General features: G+C 40.1%; 1 protein-coding gene and 1 pseudogene across 1 annotated transcript in view; one reads left to right on the top strand and one right to left on the bottom strand.

Annotated features, from left to right (window-relative positions):
• The window catches only part of LOC104669305 (zinc finger protein 100-like), a 44,661-nt gene that overhangs the window by 14,486 nt on the left and 9,158 nt on the right, over positions 1-21,017 (top strand). Inside the window, 2 exon segments of the mRNA XM_030912887.1 lie at positions 9,151-9,277; positions 10,070-10,165. Of these exon segments, the coding sequence (XP_030768747.1) occupies positions 9,151-9,277; positions 10,070-10,165 (223 nt within the window).
• Positions 2,333-3,414, bottom strand: LOC104669304 (annotated as a pseudogene).

Here is a 21,017-nt window from a genome sequence, read left to right as displayed (position 1 = left end):
CTCTTAAATAGCAGGATTTAATGGCACATCTACAGCTTGGTAGCATGTAGGATGATAAAACAGCTGTTCATATCACCTTCTATCATTAGGGTCCATTTGTTTTTATCACATATTAATTAACACTGCTCTTCAAAATCTTCCTTTACATTAAAGAAACTTCAGTGATCAATGCATATAGAGCACAGCTCTGCAAGTAACTCCTTTTAAAAAGAGAAGGACATTTTATGGAGATACAAGATATTCCAAATGTTTAATGTAATTGTAAGCTTTGATACTTGTAGAAGTATAAATGCTACAAACTTTCACAAAACCTTGCCTGAATGTTTTTCTTTCCCTTCTTTTGAAATGGGATCTGGATGTCACCCAGGCTGGAGTGCAGTGGCATGACCATGGTCCACTGCAGCCTTGACCCCCGAGGCCCAAGTGATCCTCCCACCTCAGTCTCCAGAGTAGCTTGGACTACAGACACATGCCACCATATCCAGCTAATTATTTTTATTTATTATTATTAATTATTATTTTACAGACAGGATTTCACTGTGTTGAGTAGACTGTTCTCGAACTGCTGCGCTCAAGTAATCCTCCCACCTCAGCCTCCCAAAGTACTGAGATAATAGGCATGAATCACTATGCCCAGCACATTTCTTTTACATTTAATTTTGCATTTTTCTAAGAGATGGGGTCCTGATATGTTGTCCAGGTTGAAGTGCAGTAGCTATTTCTATAGGCACCATCACGGTACACTGCAGCCTCCAATACCTGACCCCAAGCAATCCTCTAGCCCCAGCCCCCAAGTAGCTGGAACCTCAGGCATGCACCACCACACCCAGCTTCATTTTGAGAATTTTGAATATAAAGCTTTTAATTTTTTGCTTCAGTCAATGTCTGCTATCTTCAAGAGTGACTGAAACAAAAAATCAAATGCCTAACATTCAGGAGACAAATGCCGGGTGCACCTGCAGTCTCAGTCACTCGTGTGGCCAAGGCTAGAGGATGGCCCGAAGCCAGGAAGTTCTAGGCTGCAGTGCACCATGACTGCACCCATGAATAGCCACTGCATTCCAGCCTGGACAACACAGCAAGACCCCCATCTCATAAAGAAAAAAAACAAAACAAAACTCTCAAACGATGTTTTTCAAAGGTTTATAGCATTTATACTCATGCTGCAGTGCCTTGGAGGGCCCAAACTATATTAAAGTTTAAAACTGCTATACTTTTTTTTCACTGTCACTGAACCACCATGTTGGTTGGCATTATGAAAATATCTTTTAATACGTTTATTTAACAAGATAAAAATTATCAGAAAATGAGAAGCACCATTTATAGTTCACAAGAAATGCAACATGGACCCCAATAGAAGTAGATATGAATAACCAATACTTCCTCTGTTTATGACCCCAAACATGCTAAAATGCTAAAGTAATGCTTGCAAAGAATATGAATGACAAATGTTATCCATCAGCTTTTTGGTTTAAAATGATTGCCAATGACTAGCAGCTTCAGTGGTAACAGTAGGGAGGAAGAACCCTTGAATCCCTAACGATGCTGCAGTCTGCTCCTAAGTGGCTTTAGTTAGAGTCCCTTGTTTTAATGGTAACACTGCATTGATTCTAAACACATATGCAGCAAAATGTGCAGGGGGAGAAAAACTGGAAAAAACATAAAAGTTATATGGTTAGTGTCTTTAAAGTCTAAAAATTTAAACTATTGTTTAAAAAAACCTTACATAGGTCACAGCTGTCGGCCCACACCGTAAGCAAATATCTGTGTGTGGGATGGGAGCCTTCACTTTGGAGTGGTTTTTTTGAAACATTAAAAAGGACAGAAGAGTGTTTTGTTGCATTGACAAGGTCCCATTCTTTTCTATGGAGTATGATCCTTGTTGTCCATGAGTCTCTTGAATTTGAGCTTTTTTTTTTTTTTTTTTTTTTTTTTGAGACGGAGTCTCGCTCTGTTGCCCAGGCTGGAGTGCAGTGGCCGGATCTCAGCTCACTGCAAGCTCCATCTCCCGGGTTTATGCCATTCTCCTGCCTCAACCTCCCGAGTAGCTGGGACTACAGGAGCCCGCCACCTCGCCCGGCTAGTTTTTTGTATTTTTTTTTTAGTAGAGACGGAGTTTCACTGTGTTAGCCAGGATGGTCTCGATCTCCTGACCTCGTGATCCGCCCGTCTCGGCCTCCCAAAGTGCTGGGATTACAGGCTTGAGCCACCGCGCCCGGCCTTTTCTTTTGATGAAAACACTAATTTTGCTGGTTTTTGAGCAGGAAAGGTGATATTTCTCCAATGTTTGTAGATGAAGGTCGCATGACATTATAACCCCTCATTTCTCCCTTTAAGAGAGGATGGCTTTAGAGTGCTGAATACCAATGAAGTTATCAGCGCTGAAAGACCTTCGTGTAGCTGCTGCACACCAGTCTTTGTCTTCACATAATCTAGAAATATCCTCTAGGTTCCGTGCTCTTTCTTTGCTAAGAGGAGAAAATAGAAAATTCAGGTTGTTGTCATCTGCTTAGGAGAGAAGGTCAAAGTAGTGTTTGGCACAAACCTGGCAGGAACATTAATATTAAACTGAAGAAGCTCCGAAAAATGCCTTTCCATTTCATTCATGTCCTCAACTGTAGTGTCCTTGAGGATCTGGCAGTAGTCCCTATTCCATACAACCTGATCATCCAAAACCTTGGAGGCAAGAAGAACGGCTCCCAGAACAATCCTTTTCCAGTTAATGGGACAAGTGTCGATTTCAGCATAAGTTAAAAACTTTTCCAAGTATACCAAAGTTACTGCTGTACATTCAGCTGTTAGCTGCGCAGCACTAAAAAGAATAGGAACAAATCTGTAAATAAATTTGTGCTCAGGATCATGCTTAAAGTATTCCTGTGGAACTTTTTCTCGTGTAAGGGGATGTGATCTCTCATCAGAAATATCCAGGGATCTATTTGCATCTCTGTTCTTTACGTGGTAATATATTTCTGAGGTCACACATTTTACTGCGGTTCTAAGATTAGGCTGGCTGACTGTTCTGTCATCTAGAAATATTGATGAGCATGAGCTATACTTTTTCGTAAGCTGCCCTGGAGATACATGATTTAAGTGGTTGCTTTTCCTCTTTTCTCGCACATCGGTTTGAGATTTGCTCAGGAAAATTGTGCTTGCCCTTGGATGGTCAGAAGGGTTTGACTCCAAAGCTAAATCTTCGGGCATCTCGCGGTGGCTGACGTGCTGCAGGTGGTGGCCCTCGCCCGCTCCCGTAATCCAACTTGGCAGGCTCCACAGCAGCCGGAGCTACCGCCACCGCATCCCCTCCCGGGATGCCCCCTCGTATATGTCGGATGCACAGTACACCTCAGACCCGGCGCACCTGCCCAGCTTGAGTCTGGTATTGGGGGACACGCAATAGGTCAGCGTGTTTCCCATGGGGCGCCTTCGCTCCTCTCCGCTGCCTCCGGCGCCTTCTCTAGCACCCTGCTCCGCGGCCCTATGCAGCACCACCCCCCCCCCCCAACAATGGCGCGGTCGGGGCTGCACCGTGCAAGCAGATGCCTCCTTGCCCTCAGTTCGCCCGCCCACCCCGCGACCTGCCCCGGGCAGGCCTTGGGCCTCCTCGCACCCTTGCGCCGCTGCGGCGGCCTCCCCAAGCTGACTCCTCTCCAGATAATTATGTGTTTTTGTCTTTTGTTCTCTTTATGTGATGGATTACATTTATTGATTTGCATATGTTGAACCAGCCCTGCATCCCAGGGATGAAGCCGACTTGATAGTGGTAGATAAGTTTTTTGATGTGCTGCTGGATTGGGTTCTCGAGTATTTTTTTGAAGTTTTTCACATCAGTGCTCCTCAGGGATATTGGCCTAAAGTTTTTGTGTATGTGTGTGTCTCTTAACGGTTTTGGTATCACAATGATGCTGTTTTTATATACTGAGTTGAAAAATAAGTCCCTTTTTCTCAATATTTTGAAATAATATTAGAGGTGGTACCAGCTTTTCTTTGTACATCTGGTAGAATTCATCTGCAAATTTGTCTGGTTCTTTTTTATTTGTGGTTGGCTGGCCATTTAAAACCAATTCAATTTTGGCACTTGTTATTGGTCTATTGAAGGATTCAATTTCTTATTTGTTCAGTCTTTGAAAGATATATTTTCGCTCCAAGGTTATAGTCCTCAAGCTTGGCCCAGATGAACTCTCTACTTATATTCATGTTGTCTCAGTTTTTTCTTTTAGTTAGACATATTATTTAGAATGTGTCAGAGCAGCCTCTATAGGGGAACTCTCCTTTGATTGTACTCTGTTTGCTGTAACACCCAAGGATGCAGAGCCAGGTTGATCCCACCTAGAATCTGCACATAAGGTCTGGCCTCTGCCTGGGATTTACAAGACAGGCCCAGACTTTGAATTGAGAATGTACCGAAAACCAACAGAAGGCATTTTCTGTATTGTGAGATGTCAGCGTAGAAATCTTAAAGCCCCCATTTGAGAGTGTGGCTCTAAGCTTTTCAGATCTTGTTCAGTGACCTGCTACAGTTATGTGAGAGACTCCAGGTGTAAATAGAATCTGATGACAGAATCTGTAAGTGTAAACAAGCATCTTAGGAGTGAGAGATCAAGGCCACAAAGTATCCAGAGCCATGACCACAACTATACCTACCTGTAAAATATGATACTGGCATAGAGTATTGTTGTTCTTACCCAAAAGCTAGCAAATCAGGATAGGTGATCCAGGTTCTGGAGCTCCACCAAGGCAGTTCCATTTTCTATTTAGAATCAGCATGAATTTCTCTCAGCCTGGCTTATCATTGAACCATCAGCCCAGGGTCACTAAGAACCTTCTCACAATCACCTAGATGTCTTTGAGACATTTGAGGATGTCCAGGGCAGAATTGTGTCAGGCTGACAAGAGTGGTTAATTCTGCTTCTGTCTCAGTGTAAGAGAAATGAATCATTCTGTGTTTTTTTTTCTCCCCTCATATAAGAGATAACTTTGGTTTGTACCCAGATGAGAGTTTCTCTAGTTTCCTGTTACTTTGGTGAAAGACAAAGAGGAGGTCTGGTGACTCAAAAGATAAACTAATTGCTTCCATTTCATAAGGTCATTCAAAAAATAGATGAAGCAGTCATGGTCCCTACCATCCAGAAACTTTTGGTCTAGACTAGCAATTGGACACATGGTTGAATTAAACAACATATGGTTGGTACGGTGAATGGATGTGTGCAGAGCAAAATAAAACTTTGGTCTCTTCAGACAGGCACGGTGGCTCATGCCTGTAATCCCAGCACTTCAGGAGGCTGAGGCGGGTGGATCACCTGAGGTCGGAAGTTCGAGATCAGCCTGAACAACATGGAGAAACCCCATCTCCGCTAAAAATACAAAAAAAAAAAGCTAGGCGTGGAGGTGCATGCCTGTAATTCCAGCTACTGAGGAGGAGAATCGCTTGAACCCAGGAGGCAGAGGTTGCGGTTAGCCAAGATCATGCTATTGCACTCCAGCCTAGGCAACAAGAACGAAACTCCGTCTCAAAAAAAAAAAAAACTTGGGCCACTTCTTTTCACATTATTGTGTCTTCTGAGGTTATCACCTGAAGGGATATTTATGGACTGAAGAGTTATTGTTATTTGTGTATCTTTTACTTTGTTGAGAATACATATTTATCTTCTAATAAAATTATTCCAGAAAACTTTTAAAAAGTCATTTAAATTGGTTGATAGTATAGTTATAAAATTGACAGCAGTGGCAAAAATAGATTAAAGTTACATAAACTCTGAGATTTAAGTTTTTCTTAGGTAAGCTTAGGAAAAACAGAACTGGAAATACCCCAGTGGCGTAGAGAACAGAATTCTACATAGGGTCCTTTCCCTGCCCCATTTCTGTTCAGATTCACCCTTTTTGAAGGCCTTCTTTAGGTCTGGCCCACTCTGGAGTCTTGCCTTTCAGAACTGTTGTATAAAGGTCAGAGTTTTGGCCGGTAAATCCTTCTGCCTTTCTAGAGCTGGTGCTTACAATTTCCTGCAACCCAAAAGCAGATAAATAAGAAAAACTATACATGTTAACATCTCATTTTTAAAAATTTTGTAATAAAACCAGTGCTTACAGAAACATTCCATTTAGCAACGTGTTTTCTATTCCTGCAGATCCAGTAGTTGCTCCACAAGTCACAGACAAGTAAATATAAATAGAAAAAAATTTCTTAAACTTTCTGTGCCCCCTCTTCTGTCTATATTTATCCTTATTCTATACATTTTTTAAAAAATCAATGACAGAGAACCAGAGGAAGAAGTAGTAATGCTGGGTCCTTTATCTAAATCCTGAGACTTATTGAACACTTAGTATCAACTTCCAATGTGTTAGGCCCAGCACAGTGCTCTGTATTATACTCTTGAGCACATAGTACCTGCTTAATAATTATTGCATTACTACATATGTACATGTTGTTTTCCAAATGCAGACTTATTCCAACATTGCTGCCTTCTGTTTCCTCTGTAAACTTTAAAGAGCCAGCAAATAATATAAAACTTCAAGATAGAGTGTAGTTGTCTTCATTTGTACCTGAAGTATTTGTGTTGTGACAAGAGTGCTGAGTGTAAGGGACAATGTGCTGTGCCCGCTTTCTCTAACTAATGCTAATGATGAGCCCGGGGGAGCAACATCAGGATTGACAGGGGACTTGTTTGAAACACCCATCCATGGACCCTTTCCAAACTGGCAGAATCACATTATGTAGAGTGGGACCAACATTACCATGTGATTTTTAGGTTCATTAAAGCTTGAGAGGCAATGCTTAGCTTAGTAGTTATCAGCCCAGGCTTCTCATTAGTATCACACGGCCAGTTGGCAGAAATCTCTTGTGCCCTCCCCACAGCTCCTGTTTATTGTGGGTGGAAGCATCCATGTTGTTTTAATGAAGGGCCTCATGTGACTCTAACGTGAGGCCAGAATCAAGTATGAGGGCTTCAAGATACATTCATGAGAGCCTTGCACTAAAGGGTGGTTACAGGACCTGTTCTGTTTGGGTTTGGTAGGGACAGGACAGTGTGGCCCATATTTTCATTACTGTAGCAGAAATTGCTGGTGTTTGTGGCAGGGGAGGGCGCCTGAGGACAGGAAAGGAGAAACATATTTTTACATCCATGGAGCAGTACATTGTTCTTGAATCTCTTCTGTTATAAAGGAAAGAAATGGGTGGACTTTTTGGTCTTGGTCCTTCTGTCTGTGGGTGTGATGCTAGCAGGTAAGAAGGTGGTGCTGACGTGTTTAAGGCAGTTTTCTCAAGATGCAAGTGTTAACTTGTTTAGAGAATTTCATCTGAAAAGGATTCCAAGAGAAGGAGGAGAAAGAGGAATTTTTTTTTTTTTTTTTTTTTTTTTTTTTTTTAGCTACACATGTCTCAGATCAAGAGTTTTGTCTACTCTTTCTTCTGGAGTCTCACGCATTTAGTATTTGCAAAGCTTTACTTCTCTACTTGTGTTTTTCCTTTACTAATGAGTTTAACTACTTTTTAAAATTCTAATGATAGTCAAAGGTCTATGCAGAATATTTCTTTCCTATGTACTAGAGCCTTCTCTACATTCTCAATATCATGGCTTCTTATATGCCATGCAGAATTCTTACCACGAATTTATGATCTGCACTATTAAAAATGTTCCCATTGTGGCTGTTGAACATGGAAGGATGTGGATACTCAAGCTTCCTATTGGGGAAAGCTGGGGTTTACATGGAGAATATGTAATGTTGAGGTTCCATCTGTGTTCTCCATTACCTCTATGCAGAATAGGATTAAGAAAATACTTATTTAAATAGGGTGGCATTTATTACCCAGAAAGTTCTGAAAAAAAACCTGAGAGATACCTGCTCTGTAGGGTGCTAAAGAAAGACTACTTAAAATCATTATTGGGGCTGGGCGTGGTGGCTCACGCCTGTAATCCCAGCACTTTGGGAGGCCGAGGCCGGCGGATCACGAAGTCAGGAGATCGAGACCATCCTGGCTAACGTGGTGAAACCAAATCTCTACTAAAAATATAAAAAATCAGCCAGGTGTTGTGGTGGGTGCCTGTAGTCCCAGCTACTTGGAAGGCTGAGGTAGAAGAATGGTGTGAACCCAGGAGGCGGAGCTTACAGTGAGATGAGATCGCGCCACTGCACTCCAGCCTGGGCGACAGAGCGAGACTCCGTCTCAAAAAAATAAATAAATAAATAAATAAATAAATAAATAAATAAATAGATAGATAAATAAAATCATTATTGAAAATTACAGAACATTGGAGATACCTGTATCTTGAACTTTGCATAAAACTGATGTTTCTGTATGATTGAATTCAGACTATAATTTACTTTTTGAGGGGCAATATCTAGACGATGATGCTGTGTTCTTCTATGTGCATCAGCACACCATAAAAGTTTGTCCTAGTGTTGTTAATATTAATAATTTACTTAGTTAAAAAGCGCTCTGATATTTCTTTCACTACAGAGTTAACTATTTTTCTTGTCATTATTAGGTGTCTTTATGCAGCTGATGTGCATAAGCCATCACATTTAATGTGGCAGGTGCCCTTTCTTCTTAGGTTTTCTTTGCATATATCTGTCTTTGGAAAATGAAGTCTCTTTGTTTACAGGCCAGAAAAATCAGGCAAAACACAGGCTCTTCCAGCTACTGGATGTTTCACAGAATTTTCTTTTGGGGCTAAAAACATTGGCATTACTAGTGAGCTCATTAGAAATTCAGAAACTCAGACTTCATTCCAGATCTTCTGAAAAACAGTCTGCACAAGATTTCCAGTTTATTGTACACATTAAAATTCAAGAGATGCCTTCTAACTCAACATCTCTTTTTTATCTTAAAAATATACACAGCTCATTCTTTATGATGTAAATATTGCACTCAAAAATGTATATGTTTGTGTTTATGCTCTTAATTTTATACTTTATTTTCTAAAAAGTATCATATATACACTGGTGTTGTGGATCTTATGCCATTCTCTTCTCTCAGAGTTAGAGGATATTTTAGAGAATATTTCTGTGTTAAAAATTACTGCAAATTTTCAGTTATTTCTGTTAATCAGAACCAATTCTCTTTACTCTGTTGTTTCATTATAATTAAAATGATAACTTCTGCTCATGGCCACTTGGTAAATATATGTGTGTCTGTGTGCTTATGTTTTTCAGGAGCCATTGACATTTAGGGATGTGGCCATAGAATTCTCTCTGGAGGAGTGGCAATGCCTGGACACTGCTCAGCAGGGTTTGTATAGGAAAGTGATGTTAGAGAACTACAGAAACCTAGTCTTCTTGGGTAAGAATACCTTTAATACACAATTTCTAATATACCCTAAAGGTTTCCTTTTTCTTTTTTTGTGGAATGATTTTTGGTAATTTATGCTTTGCATAAATGAGTTTCTGATCCATTTTTTTCAAGAAAATCTTGAGACTTTATGTGGAAAAGAATGTCTTCAAGATGTTTCATCTTGACCTGAACTTCCCACATTCCAAAGCTGATCTGTACCCTTCACGCTAGATCAGTGGTAATTCCAGAAATTTAGTGTCATAAAATATTGTTGCCCATGATTTTAGATCACTCCTGTAATCTCAGCACTTTGGGAGGCTGAGGCAGGTGGGTCATGAGGTCAGGAGTTTGAGACCAGCTTGGCCAACAAAGTGAAAATACAAAAATTAGCCAGGCATGGTGGCACGTGCCTGTAGTCCCAGCTACTCAGGAAGCTGAGGCAGGAGAATCGCTTGAACCCAGGAGAACGGAGGTTGTAGTGAGCCAAGATCATGCCACTGCACTCCAGCCTTGGCAACAGAGCGAGACTCCATCACAAAAATAAATAAATGTGTATATATATTTGCCCATATTTTAAAATCTGTTCGTCACCACCAATTGTTTGATTCATGAGTACTGGATAGTGAAATTAAGGACCTACAAGTTTTAAATATTTTCTAAATATTTAGAAATTTATCTCATTAATTAGTATTTTGGGATTATTCTAGAATATTCTATCACTTCCTCTTTACTAAGCATACTACTAGGATGGTAATTGGAGAATATGAGAAAGATTCATGTTATTTATTTCTAATAAAGCAGGTATTGCTGTCACGAAGCCAGACCTGATCACCTGTCTGGAGCAAGGAAAAGAGCCCTGGAATATAAAGAGTCATGAGATGGTAGCCAAACCCTCAGGTAGGTGAGAGTGAACACAACAGATGACACAGATGAGAATTCCAAAGGTCAAAAAGAAAACTGGTCATTAAAATGTGATTTGGGAAGCCGTGTTCCAAAGGAAATAGTTTCTGGGACGTCTGAGTGTTTTTGTTTTTTGGGTTTTTAAATTTTTTTATTTACTTTATTTTTTATTTATTTTTTTTTTGCTGTCATGTAGGGGCATCTTCTGTCTTATGCTTTTAAATTCTTTAAAGATTCTACTTTCCTTTTGGTGATCTTCCTTCAAGTTTACAGTGAGAGCCAGAGTCCTTTTCATGGAGTGTAAAAGACTGTACAGTCTGCCTGCTTTTCCATTACTTTGGGGTACACACAGATATCTGCATAATTTTGGGAAACTCCGTGTTAAACTATTTTTTAGTTCTCTTTTTTCATCATGTCTGAAACATATGAAAGTAGTGGTTTCTGTTCCATTGATTTGTTTGTTAATCTTTCTGCACATTCCATCCTGTTTTTACTACTATATTCTTGAAATACAGTTAGAAATTATAAAGTATAATACCCCTCTGCTTTGTTCTTTTGCCTCAAGATTGCTTTGGCTTTTCGAAGTTTATTGCAGTTTCTTGTAAATTTTAGAATTGTATTTTTTATTACTGTGAAAAAAATGTCACTGGAATTTTAATAGGAAGTTTATTGAAGCTGTAGACTAGATAATATGACACTTTAACAATATTTATTCCTTCAATCCATGGACATGAAATATTTTAAAATTTGTGTCTTCAATAATTTATTTCATTGGTATCTTACATCTTTTTTGTTTTGTTTTGTCTTTTGAGAAGGAGTCTCGCTCTTTTGCCAGGTTGGAGTGCAGTGGTGTGATCTTGACTCACTGCAACTTCCGCCTCCTGGGTTCAAGCAATCTTCCTGCCTCAGACTCCTGGATAGCTGGGACTACAGGCCCATGCCACCACACCCAGCTAATTTTTTGTATTTTTGGTAGAGACAGGGTTTCACCATGTTGGTCAGATTGTCTTGATCTCTTGACCTCGTGATCTGCCTGCCTCGGCCTCCCAAAGTGTTGGGATTACAGGCATGAGCCACTGTGCCGGTCTAGCTTATATCTTTTAATGTAAAGATTTTTTTTACCTTCTTGGTTAAATTTGCTCTCAGAAGTTTATTATTTTAATGCTATTGTAAATAAGATTGTTTTCTTAATTGTATCAGATGGTTTAAATTTATGGAACAATAATTTATACTTGTAGGTTAATTTTATATTTTGCTAATTTACCGAGTGTATTTATTACTTTAGACAAATTTCAATGTAGTGTTTATTTTTTATATATATAAGATCATATGATGCACAAATAGTAACTTTTACTTACTTATCTTCATTTTCAGTGGCTTTTTACACTTGATCTTAGCCAAAAGGCCGAGAAGCGATTCAGTGGCTTTTTAAAAATGTTTTTGACTCATCATTCTGCCACTTACTTCCAGTCCTACGTTAAAATAGAAGCATTGACAGTGAGCACAATACAATTTTGCGTGGGTGTCTGTGAATTTGACAGAGCAGACACCTCTTCACCTTTTTGTTTGTTTGTTTTTGTGTTTTTTTTTTTGAGACGGCGTTTGGCTGCTGTTGCCCAGGCAGGAGTGCAGTGGCGCGATCTCTGGCTCACTGCAACCTCCGCCTCCCGGGTTCAAGCAATTCTCTGTCTCAAAAAAAAAAAAAAGAAAAAAAGAAGAAAAAGAAAAATTAATGGTTTCAAAAACACGTAACATAAAATTTACCATCTTAAATCTTTTCTTTTCTTTTTTTTTTTTTTTTTTTTGAGACAGAGTCTCGCTCTGTCGCCCAGGCTGGAGTGCAATAGCGTGATCTCAGCTCACTGCAACCTCCACTTTCTGGGTTCAAGCAGTTCTTCTGCCTCAGCCTCCTGGGTAGGTGGGATTATAGGTGCCCGACACCACGCCTGGGTAATTTTTTCGATTGTTAGTAGAGACAGGGTTTCACCATGTTCACCAGGCTAGTTTTGTATTCCTGGCCTCAAGTGATCCCTCCGCCTCAGCTTTCCAAAGTGCTGGGATTACAGGCATGAACCACTGCGCCCAGCCTACCAAAAATTTCTTTAAGTGTACATTTCAGGGCCAGACGTGGTGGTGGCTCACAACTGTAGTCCCAGGATTTCGGGAGGTCAAGAAAGGAGGATCACTTGAGCCCAAAAGTTTGTGACCAGCCAGGGCAACACGGGGAGATTCCTTCTCCACAAAATTATTTTAAAAATTGCCAGGCATGGTGGTATGCACCTGTGGTTTCAGCTACTTGGGAAATTGAGAGAAGAGAATTACTTGAGCCTGGAAGTTTGAGGCTGAAGTGAGTTGTGCCACTGCACTCCAGCTTGGGTGACAGAGTGAGACTGTCTCAAAAACAAAAAAAAAGTCTTACAGGCGAGGCGTGGTGGCTCATGTCTGTAATCCCAGCACTTTGGGAGGCTGAGGCGGGCAGACTACCTGAGGTCAGGAGTTCAAGACCAGCCTGACCAGCATAGTGAAACCCCATCTCTACTAAAAATACAAAAATTAGCGGGGACTTGTGACAGGTGCCTGTAATCCCAGCTACTGGAGAGGCTGAGGCAGGAGAATTGCTTGAACCCGGGAGCCAGAGGTTGCAGTAGCCAAGATTGCCCCATTACCCTTCAGCCTGGGCAACAAGAGTGAAATATCATCTCAAAAAAATAAAATAAAATAATAATAATAATAATAATAATTACATTTTAACCATGTTAAGTAGATTCACATTGGTATGCCAAAGACTTATAGAAATTTTACATCTTATGAAACTAAAAATACCCAATAGGTAACAATAACCCATTTTGCCCTCTCCTCAGCCCTTGACAAGCACCCTTCCATTTTCTGTTTTTATGAGTGTGACTATTTAAGATCTCTCATGTAAGTGGAATAATACAGTGTCCATCATTTTGTTTCTGGCTTATTTCAGGTGACATAATATTCTCAAAGTTTATCTTAAAATGTGACAAGATTTTCTTCTTTCAGTCTGAATAATATTCCATTTTATGTATATGTTACATTTTTGATGTGTTCATAAATCAAGAGACACCTGGGTTGCCTCAGCCTTTTGACTTTTGTGAGTACTGGTACAATAATCATAGATGTTCAAATATGTCTTCTAGGTCTTCTGTTGCATATTTTGAATATAGATTCATTAATGGAGTTGCTGTATTTGATAATTCCATTTTTAATTATTTGAGAAACGTAACATTTTAAAATGATGACTGCATCTTTGTTTTCTACCAACATCAACAGAGGTTTCATTTTCATTGCATCATCAACAGATTTGGCATCTTTAAATAATTTATAGTGGCCATTGTAATGGATGTGAGGTGATTTCGTTTTTCATTTTTATTTTTATGCGTTTCTCTACAAATTATTAATTTGTAATTTGGTCAGGCTGGTCTTGAACTTGTGACCTCAGGTGATCCACCCACCTCGGCCTCCAAAGTACTAGGATTACAGGTGTGAACCACTGCGCCTGGCCTGAATATTAACTCTTATCACATGTGACTTGCAAATATTTTCACCCATTTCTTATGAGGCATTTTCACACAATTGAAGGTTTTTTTTTCTAATGTGGAGAAATTTTGAAGTAGAGTGTAGTTAAATTTTTCTGGTTTTTTTGTTATTGTTCATGCATTTAATGTTGTAGCTAAGAAAATGATGCCAAGACCCATGTCATGATTTTTTTCTATTTTGTTCTAAGAGATTTTTTTTTATGTGTGTAAGTGTTTTATTGAAAACTTTTTTTATATATGGTTCAAGGAAATGATCCAACTTTATCTTAACAGTGTTGATATTTAGTTCTTAACATTATTTTTTGAAAAAATTACATTTTCTCTATTGTATGTTCATGGCGGCTTTGTGGAAGTTCATCTAATCATATACGCAAGGGTTCATTTCTGAACTCTATTCCGCTCTTTCATCTGTTTATCTGTCTTTGTATTAGTACCATACTGTTATTGTTATTGTAGCTTTTAATGTTTTAAAATCAGGAAGTATAATGCCTCTGTTCTTTTCATGGGTGTTTGGTTAGTTATAGTTCACAATCAAATATTTTAAAGAATATTTCTGTAATAACTGTGCTATTGAGCTTTTTATAGAGATTGTACTGAATTTGTTCACCTCTGTAGGTTATGTTGGTATCTCAACAAAATTAAAATTTTTGATCCTTGGCAGGAATATGTTGAAGAATGTGTTTTAATTTTATTTTATTTTATTTATTAGAGACAGAATCTTCCTATGTTGCCTAGGATAGTTTCTAACTCATGGGCTCAAGCAGTTTTCTTGCCTCAGCCTCCCAAAATGATAGTATTACAGGTGTGAGCCATTGCACTCAGCTCATCTGTTTTATATTTAGAGATTGTTGGATTTGCCAATTTTACTTTTGCTTTTAATTCCTAGTTTTATTCAGTTCTGGTCAGTTACCATGCAGTGCATGATTTTAGTCTTCTTAAATTTATTTGTTGTCGTTTTCAGACAGGATCCTACTCTGTCACCCAGGCTGGAGTATAGTGTCATAATTTTGGCTCACTGTAACCTCAGCCTCCTTGACTCAAGTAATCTTTACACCTCAGCCTCCTGAGTAGCTGAGACTATGGACATGCACTACCATGTCTGGCCAATTTTTTGATTATTTGTAGGGACGGGGTCTCACTATGTTACTGACACTGGTCTTTTTTTTTTTTTTTTTTTTTTTTGAGACGGAGTCTCGCTCTGTTGCCCAGCCTGGAGTGCAGTGGCTGGATCTCAGCTCACTGCAAGCTCCGCCCCCTGGGTTTACGCCATTCTCCTGCCTCAGCCTCCCGCGTAGCTGGGACTACAGGCGCCCGCCACCTCGCCCAGCTAGTTTTTTTTTTTGTATTTTTTGGTAGAGACGGGGTTTCACCGGGTTAGCCAGGATGTTCTCAATCTCCTGACCTCGTGATCCGCCCGTCTCGGCCTCCCAAAGTGCTGGGATTACAGGTTTGAGCCACCGCACCCGGCCGACACTGGTCTTATACTTGTGGTCCCAAGGGATCCTCTCACTTTTGTCTTCCAAATTGTTGAAATTATACATATCTGCCACTACACCCAGCTGGTATTCTTTAATAAGACTTGTTATGTGTTCTAACAGAATACATCAAGTACAAATAAGAATATTGTGTATTATTTTGCTTTTAACTGAAAAATTTTCTACGTGTCTGTTAAGCCTAGTTTGTCTGTGATATGGTTTGGATGTCCATGTTCTGCAAACCTCATGCTGCATTGTAATCCTCCATGTTGGATGTGGAACTAGGTAGGGAGGTTTTTTGGTCATGGGGGCAAATTTCTCATAAATGCCTTAGCACCAGCCTTTTGATAATCAGAAAGTTTACACTTCATTAATTCAAATGAGAGCAGTTCATTAAAAGAAGCTGGCTTTTTTAATTTTTTCGAGACGGAGTTTCACTCTGTAGTCTAGGCTGGAGTGCAATGGCACCATCATGGCTCACTGCAACCTCTGCCTCCCTGGTTCAAGGGATTCCCTTGCTTCAGCCTCCCAAATAGCTGGGATTACAGGCACCCGCCACCATGCCTAGCTAATTTTTGTAGTTTTTTAGTAGAGATGGGATTTCACCATGTTGGTCAGGCTGGTCTCAAACTCCTGACCTCATTGACCTCCCAAAGTGCTTGGATTACAGGCGTGAGTCTCTGTGCCTGGCCTGAACCTGGCTTTTTCACCTCACACTTGTTCTTTTTCTTACCACATCCAGTTTCCATTCTCTGCATATGGCGAGTCAGTTCTCCCAGAACCATTTATTAAATAGGGAGTTCTTTCCTTATGGCTTGTTTTTGTCAGGTTTTTCAAAGATCAGGTGATTGTAGATATACAGTCTTATTTCCGAGTTCTTTATTCTGTTTCACGGGTCTATGTGTCTGTTTTTATACCAGTGCCAGGCTGTTTTGGTTACTACAACCTTGTAGCATAGTTTTAATTGGATAGCATGATGAATCCAGCTTTGTTCTTTTTGCTTAAGATTGTCTTGGCTATATGGGGCCTTTTGGGGTTCCATATTAATTTTAAAATAGTTTTCTCATTCTCCATCAATTTTTTTTTTTTTTTTTTTTGACAGAGTGTCACTCTGTCGCCCAGGCTGGAGTGCAGTGGTGCAATCTCGGCTCATTGCAACCTCCACCTCCTGGGTTCAAGCAGTTCTCCTGACTCAGTTTCCTGAGTAGCTGGGATCACAGGCGTGCACCACCACACCCAGCTAATTTTTGTATTTTTAGTAGAGATGGGGTTTCACCATGCTGGCCAGGCTGGTCTTGAACTCCTAACCTCAACTGATCTGCCTGCCTCGACCTCTCAAAGTGCTGGGATTACAGGTGAGAGCCACCATGCCCGGCCTGCATCAGTGTTTATCAGGGATATTGGTTTTAAGTTTTTGTTGTTGTTGTTTTTATATCTCTGCCAGGTTGAGTATCAGAATGATGCTGATCTTATAAAATGAGTTACGGAGGAGTTCCTCTTTTTCTTTCATTTAAAATGGTTTCAGAAGAGATAGTACCAGCTCTTCTTTGTACCTCTGGTAGAATCCAGCTGTAAATCCATCTGGTCCTGGGGTTTTTTTGGTTGGTAGCCTATTTATTACTGTCTCAATTTCAGAACTTGTTGTTGGTCTATTCAGTGATTCAACTTCTTTCTGATTCAGTCTTGGGAGGGTTATGTGTCCAGTAACTTATCCATTTCTTCTAGATTTTCCAGTTTATGTACATAGAGGTGTTGATAGTATTTTCTGATGACTGTATTTCTTTTTTCTTCTTCTTTTTTTTTTTTTTTTTTTTTTTGAGATGAAGTCTTGCTCTTGTCCCCCAGCCTGGAGTGTGATGGTGTGATCTCGGCTCACTGCAACCTCCGCCTCCTGGGTTCAAATGATTCTCCTGCCTCAGCCTCCTGAGTAGCTGAGATGATAAGCGCCAGCCACCATGCCTGGCTAATTTTTTTTTATTTTTTTTATTTTTAGTAGAGACAGGTTTCACTTTGTTGGCCAGGCCGCTCTATAACTCCTGACCTCAGGTGATCCACCCACTTTGGCCTCCCAAAGTGCTGGGATTACAGGCATGATCCACCACGCCCAGCCCTGATGATTGTATTAATGTAGGGTCACTGCTGATATCTGCTTTATCATTTTTTATTGTGTCTATTTCATTCTTCCCTCTTTTCTTTATTAATCTAGCTAGTGGTCTATCTCTTTTATTTTTTTTAAAAACAGCTCCTGGATTTATTACTTTTTTTGGAAGGGTTTTTTTTTGTGTCTCTGTCTCGTATGGTTCCACTCTGATCCTGGTTATTTTTTGTCTTCTGCTGGCTTTGGGGTTTGTTTGCTCTTGGTTCTTTTTCTTTTAGTAGTGATGTTAGGGAGTCAATTTGAGATCTTTCTAGCTTTTTGATGTGGGTACTTAGTGCTATTTTTTCCCCCTTAACACTACTTTAGCTGCATTCCAGAGATTCTGGTATATTGCCTCTTTGTTCTCATTGGTTTCAAATAATTTTTTGATTTCTGACTTAATTTTATTATTTACTCAGAAGTCATTCAGGAGTATGTTGTTAAATTTCCATGTAGTTGTGTGGTTTTGAGTGAGTTTCTTACTCTTGAGTTCTAATTTGATTGCACTGTGGTCTGAGAAACTGTTATGATTTCAGTTCTTTTGAATTTGCTAAGGAATGTTTTACTTCCAATTATATAATCAATTTTAGAGTAAGTGCCATGTGGCAATTAGAAGAATGTGTTGTGTGGTTTTTGGCTGGTGAGTTCTGTAAATATCTATCAGGTCCACTTGACCTATAGCTGAGTTCAAGTCCTGAATATCCTTGTTATTTTTCTTTCCCAAAGATCTGTCTAGTATTGGCAGTGGGGTGTTAAAGTCTCCCACTGTCATTTTTTGGGAGTCTAAGGCTCTTTGTAGGTATCTAAGTATGTTTTATAAATCTGAGTGCTGGCTGGACATGTGGCTCATGCCTGTAATGCCAGCACTTTGGGAGGCCAAGGCGGGCAGATCCCCTGAGTTCAGGAGTTTGAGACCAGCCTAGCCAACATGGTGAAACCCTGTCTCTATTAAAACAAATTAGCTGGGAATAGTGGTTGGTGCCTGTAATCCCACCTACTCAGGAAGCTGAGGCAGGAGAATCACTTGAAACTGCAAAGTGAAGGTTGCAGTGAGCCAAGATCGTGCCATTGCACTCTAGCCTGGGCAACAGAGTGAGATTCCATCTCAAAAAATAGATCAATAAGGCCTGTCATGGTGGCTCATGCCTGTAATGCCAGCACTTTTGGAGGCTGAGGCTGGCCGATCATGAGATAAGGAGATCAAGACCATCCTGGCTAACAAGGTGAAACCCTGTCTCTACTAAAAATACAAAATATTAGCCAAGCATGGTGGCGAGCGCCTGTAGTCCCAGCTACTCGGGAGGCTGAGGCAGGAGAATGGCATGAACCCGGGAGGTGGAGCTTATAGTGAGCCAAGATCATGCCACTGCACTCCAGCCTGGGTGACAGAGCGAGACTTGGTCTCAAAGAAAATCAATCAATCAGTAAAAACAAATCTGGGTGTTCCTTGAATTGACCCTTTACCATTATGTAGTGTCCTTCCTTGTCTTTTTTGATCTTTGTTGGTTTAAAGTCTGTTTTATCATAAACTACAATTGCCACCCCTGCTTATTTTCTGATTTTATTTGCTTGGTAAATTTTTCTCCCTTCATTTTCAGGCTATGTGTGTCTTTGCATGTGAGATGGGTCTCTTGAATACAGCACACCAGTGAGTCTTGACTCTTTAACCAGCTTGCCATTCTGTCTTTTTCTTTTCTTTTTTTTTTTTTTAGACAGAGTCTCACACTGTTGCCCAGGCTGGAGTCTGGAGTGCAGTGGCACGATCTTGGCTCACTGCCAGCTCTGCCCCCCAGGTTCACACCATTCTTCTGCCTCAGCCTCCCGAGTAGCTGGGATTACAGGCACCTGCCACCATGCCCGGCTAATTTTTTGTATTTTTAGTAGAGACGAGGGCTCACTGTGTTAGCTAGTGTGGTCTTGATCTCTTGACCTCATGATCCACCCGCCTTGGCCTCCAAAAGTGCTGGGATTAATTGGGGCATTTAGTCCATTAAATTTAAGGTTAATAATTGTTATGTGTGAATTTGATCCTGTTCTTGTGGTGCTAGCTGGTTATTTTGCAGACCTGTTGACGTAGTTGTTTCATAGTGTCACTGGTCTTTGTACTTCAGTGTGTTTTTCATTTGCTGGTAGTGGTTTCTTCTTTTCATATTTAGTGCTGCTTTTAGGAGCTCTTGCAAGGCAGGCCTAGTGGTGATGAATTCCCTTAGCATTTGTTTGTCTGAAAATGATTTCATTTCTCCTTCACTTATAAAGCTTAGTTTTGCTGGATATTCTGGGTTAGAAATTCATTTTTTTAAGAATGCTGAATATTGGCCCCCAATGTCTTCTGGCTTGTAGGGTGTCTTTTTAGAGGTCCAATTTTTAGTAGGCTACCTGGCCTTCCCTTTGGCTGCTCTTATCATTTTTTCCTGAAGTTTAACCTTGAAGAATCTGATAATTATGTGTCTTGAGGTTGATCTTCTCATGAAATATCTTACTGGAGTTCTCTGGATTTTCTGAATTTGATTGATGGCCTGTCTTGGAAAAGTTCTTCTGGATGATATCCTGAAGTATGTTTTCCAACTTGGTTCCATTCTTTCCATCTCTTCAGGGTACTGCAATCACTTGTAAGTTTGGTCTTTTTACATAATCCAATAGTTCTCGAAGATTTTTTTCATTCCTTTTTATTTTTTCAATCTTATCTGCCTTATTTCAGCAAGATACTCTTCAAGCTCTGAAATTCTTTTCCCTGCTTGGTCTACTCAGTTATTGATACTTGTGGTTGCATTGTGAAGTTCTCATCTTGTGTTTTTCAGTTGCATCAGGTCGGTCAAGTTCATCTCTGAACTAATTACTTGGGTTAACAGCTCCTGTAATGTTTTTCATGGTTCTTAGCTTCTTTGCATTGGGTTAGAACATGCTTCATTAGCTCATTGAAGTTCATTATTGCCCACCTTCTGAAGCCTGCTTCTCTCAATTTATCCATCTCAGCTTTCTCCCAGGTCTGTGCTCTTGTTGGAGATACGTTGTGATTATTTGGAGGAGTAGAGACACTCTGGCTTTTTGAGTTTACAGCATTTTTTTATTGATTCTTCTCATTGTCATGAGTTTATCTAGCTTTGGTCTTTGAGGCTGCTGACCTTTGGATGGGGTTTTTGTGGCGACATCTTTGTTGGTGCTGCTGTTGTTGCTTTCTGTTTTTCCTTTAACAGTCAGGCCCCTCTTCAGTAGGGCCTCTGTGATTTGCTTGGGATCTACTTCAGATCCTATTTGCCTGGGTTTCTCCCACACCTGGAGGTGTCACCAGTGGAGTCTGTAGAACAGCAGAGAGAACTGCCTGCTCCTTCATCTGTAAGCTTTATCCCAGATGGGCACTGAACTGATGACAATGGGAATGCTTCTTTATAAGTTGTCTTACAATGCCTGTTGGGGAGTCCCACCTAGTCAGGATGCACAGGATTTAGGAACCACTTAACAAAGCACTCTGGCTGCTTCTTGGTGAAGGGGGTGTGCTTCAATGGGGGAAATTCCATACATCTGGACTGTCCAGATTCCTCAGAGCAGCAGGGGGAAAGACTAAGTCTGCTGATCTGCAGAAACCACCTCATTGTTACTATTTTATGTGTTTCTTGTAGATACGTCTTTTCTCATTTCCTGTGTTACTCCCTTAATTTTTGTTTGTTTTAATTTTG

Source organism: Rhinopithecus roxellana, chromosome 12 (genome assembly GCF_007565055.1).
Source record: "Rhinopithecus roxellana isolate Shanxi Qingling chromosome 12, ASM756505v1, whole genome shotgun sequence".
Classification (NCBI taxonomy): Eukaryota; Metazoa; Chordata; class Mammalia; order Primates; family Cercopithecidae; genus Rhinopithecus; species Rhinopithecus roxellana.
The sequence above is the reverse complement of the archived record's forward strand: the minus strand, read 5'-3'. Positions and strand labels throughout refer to the sequence as shown.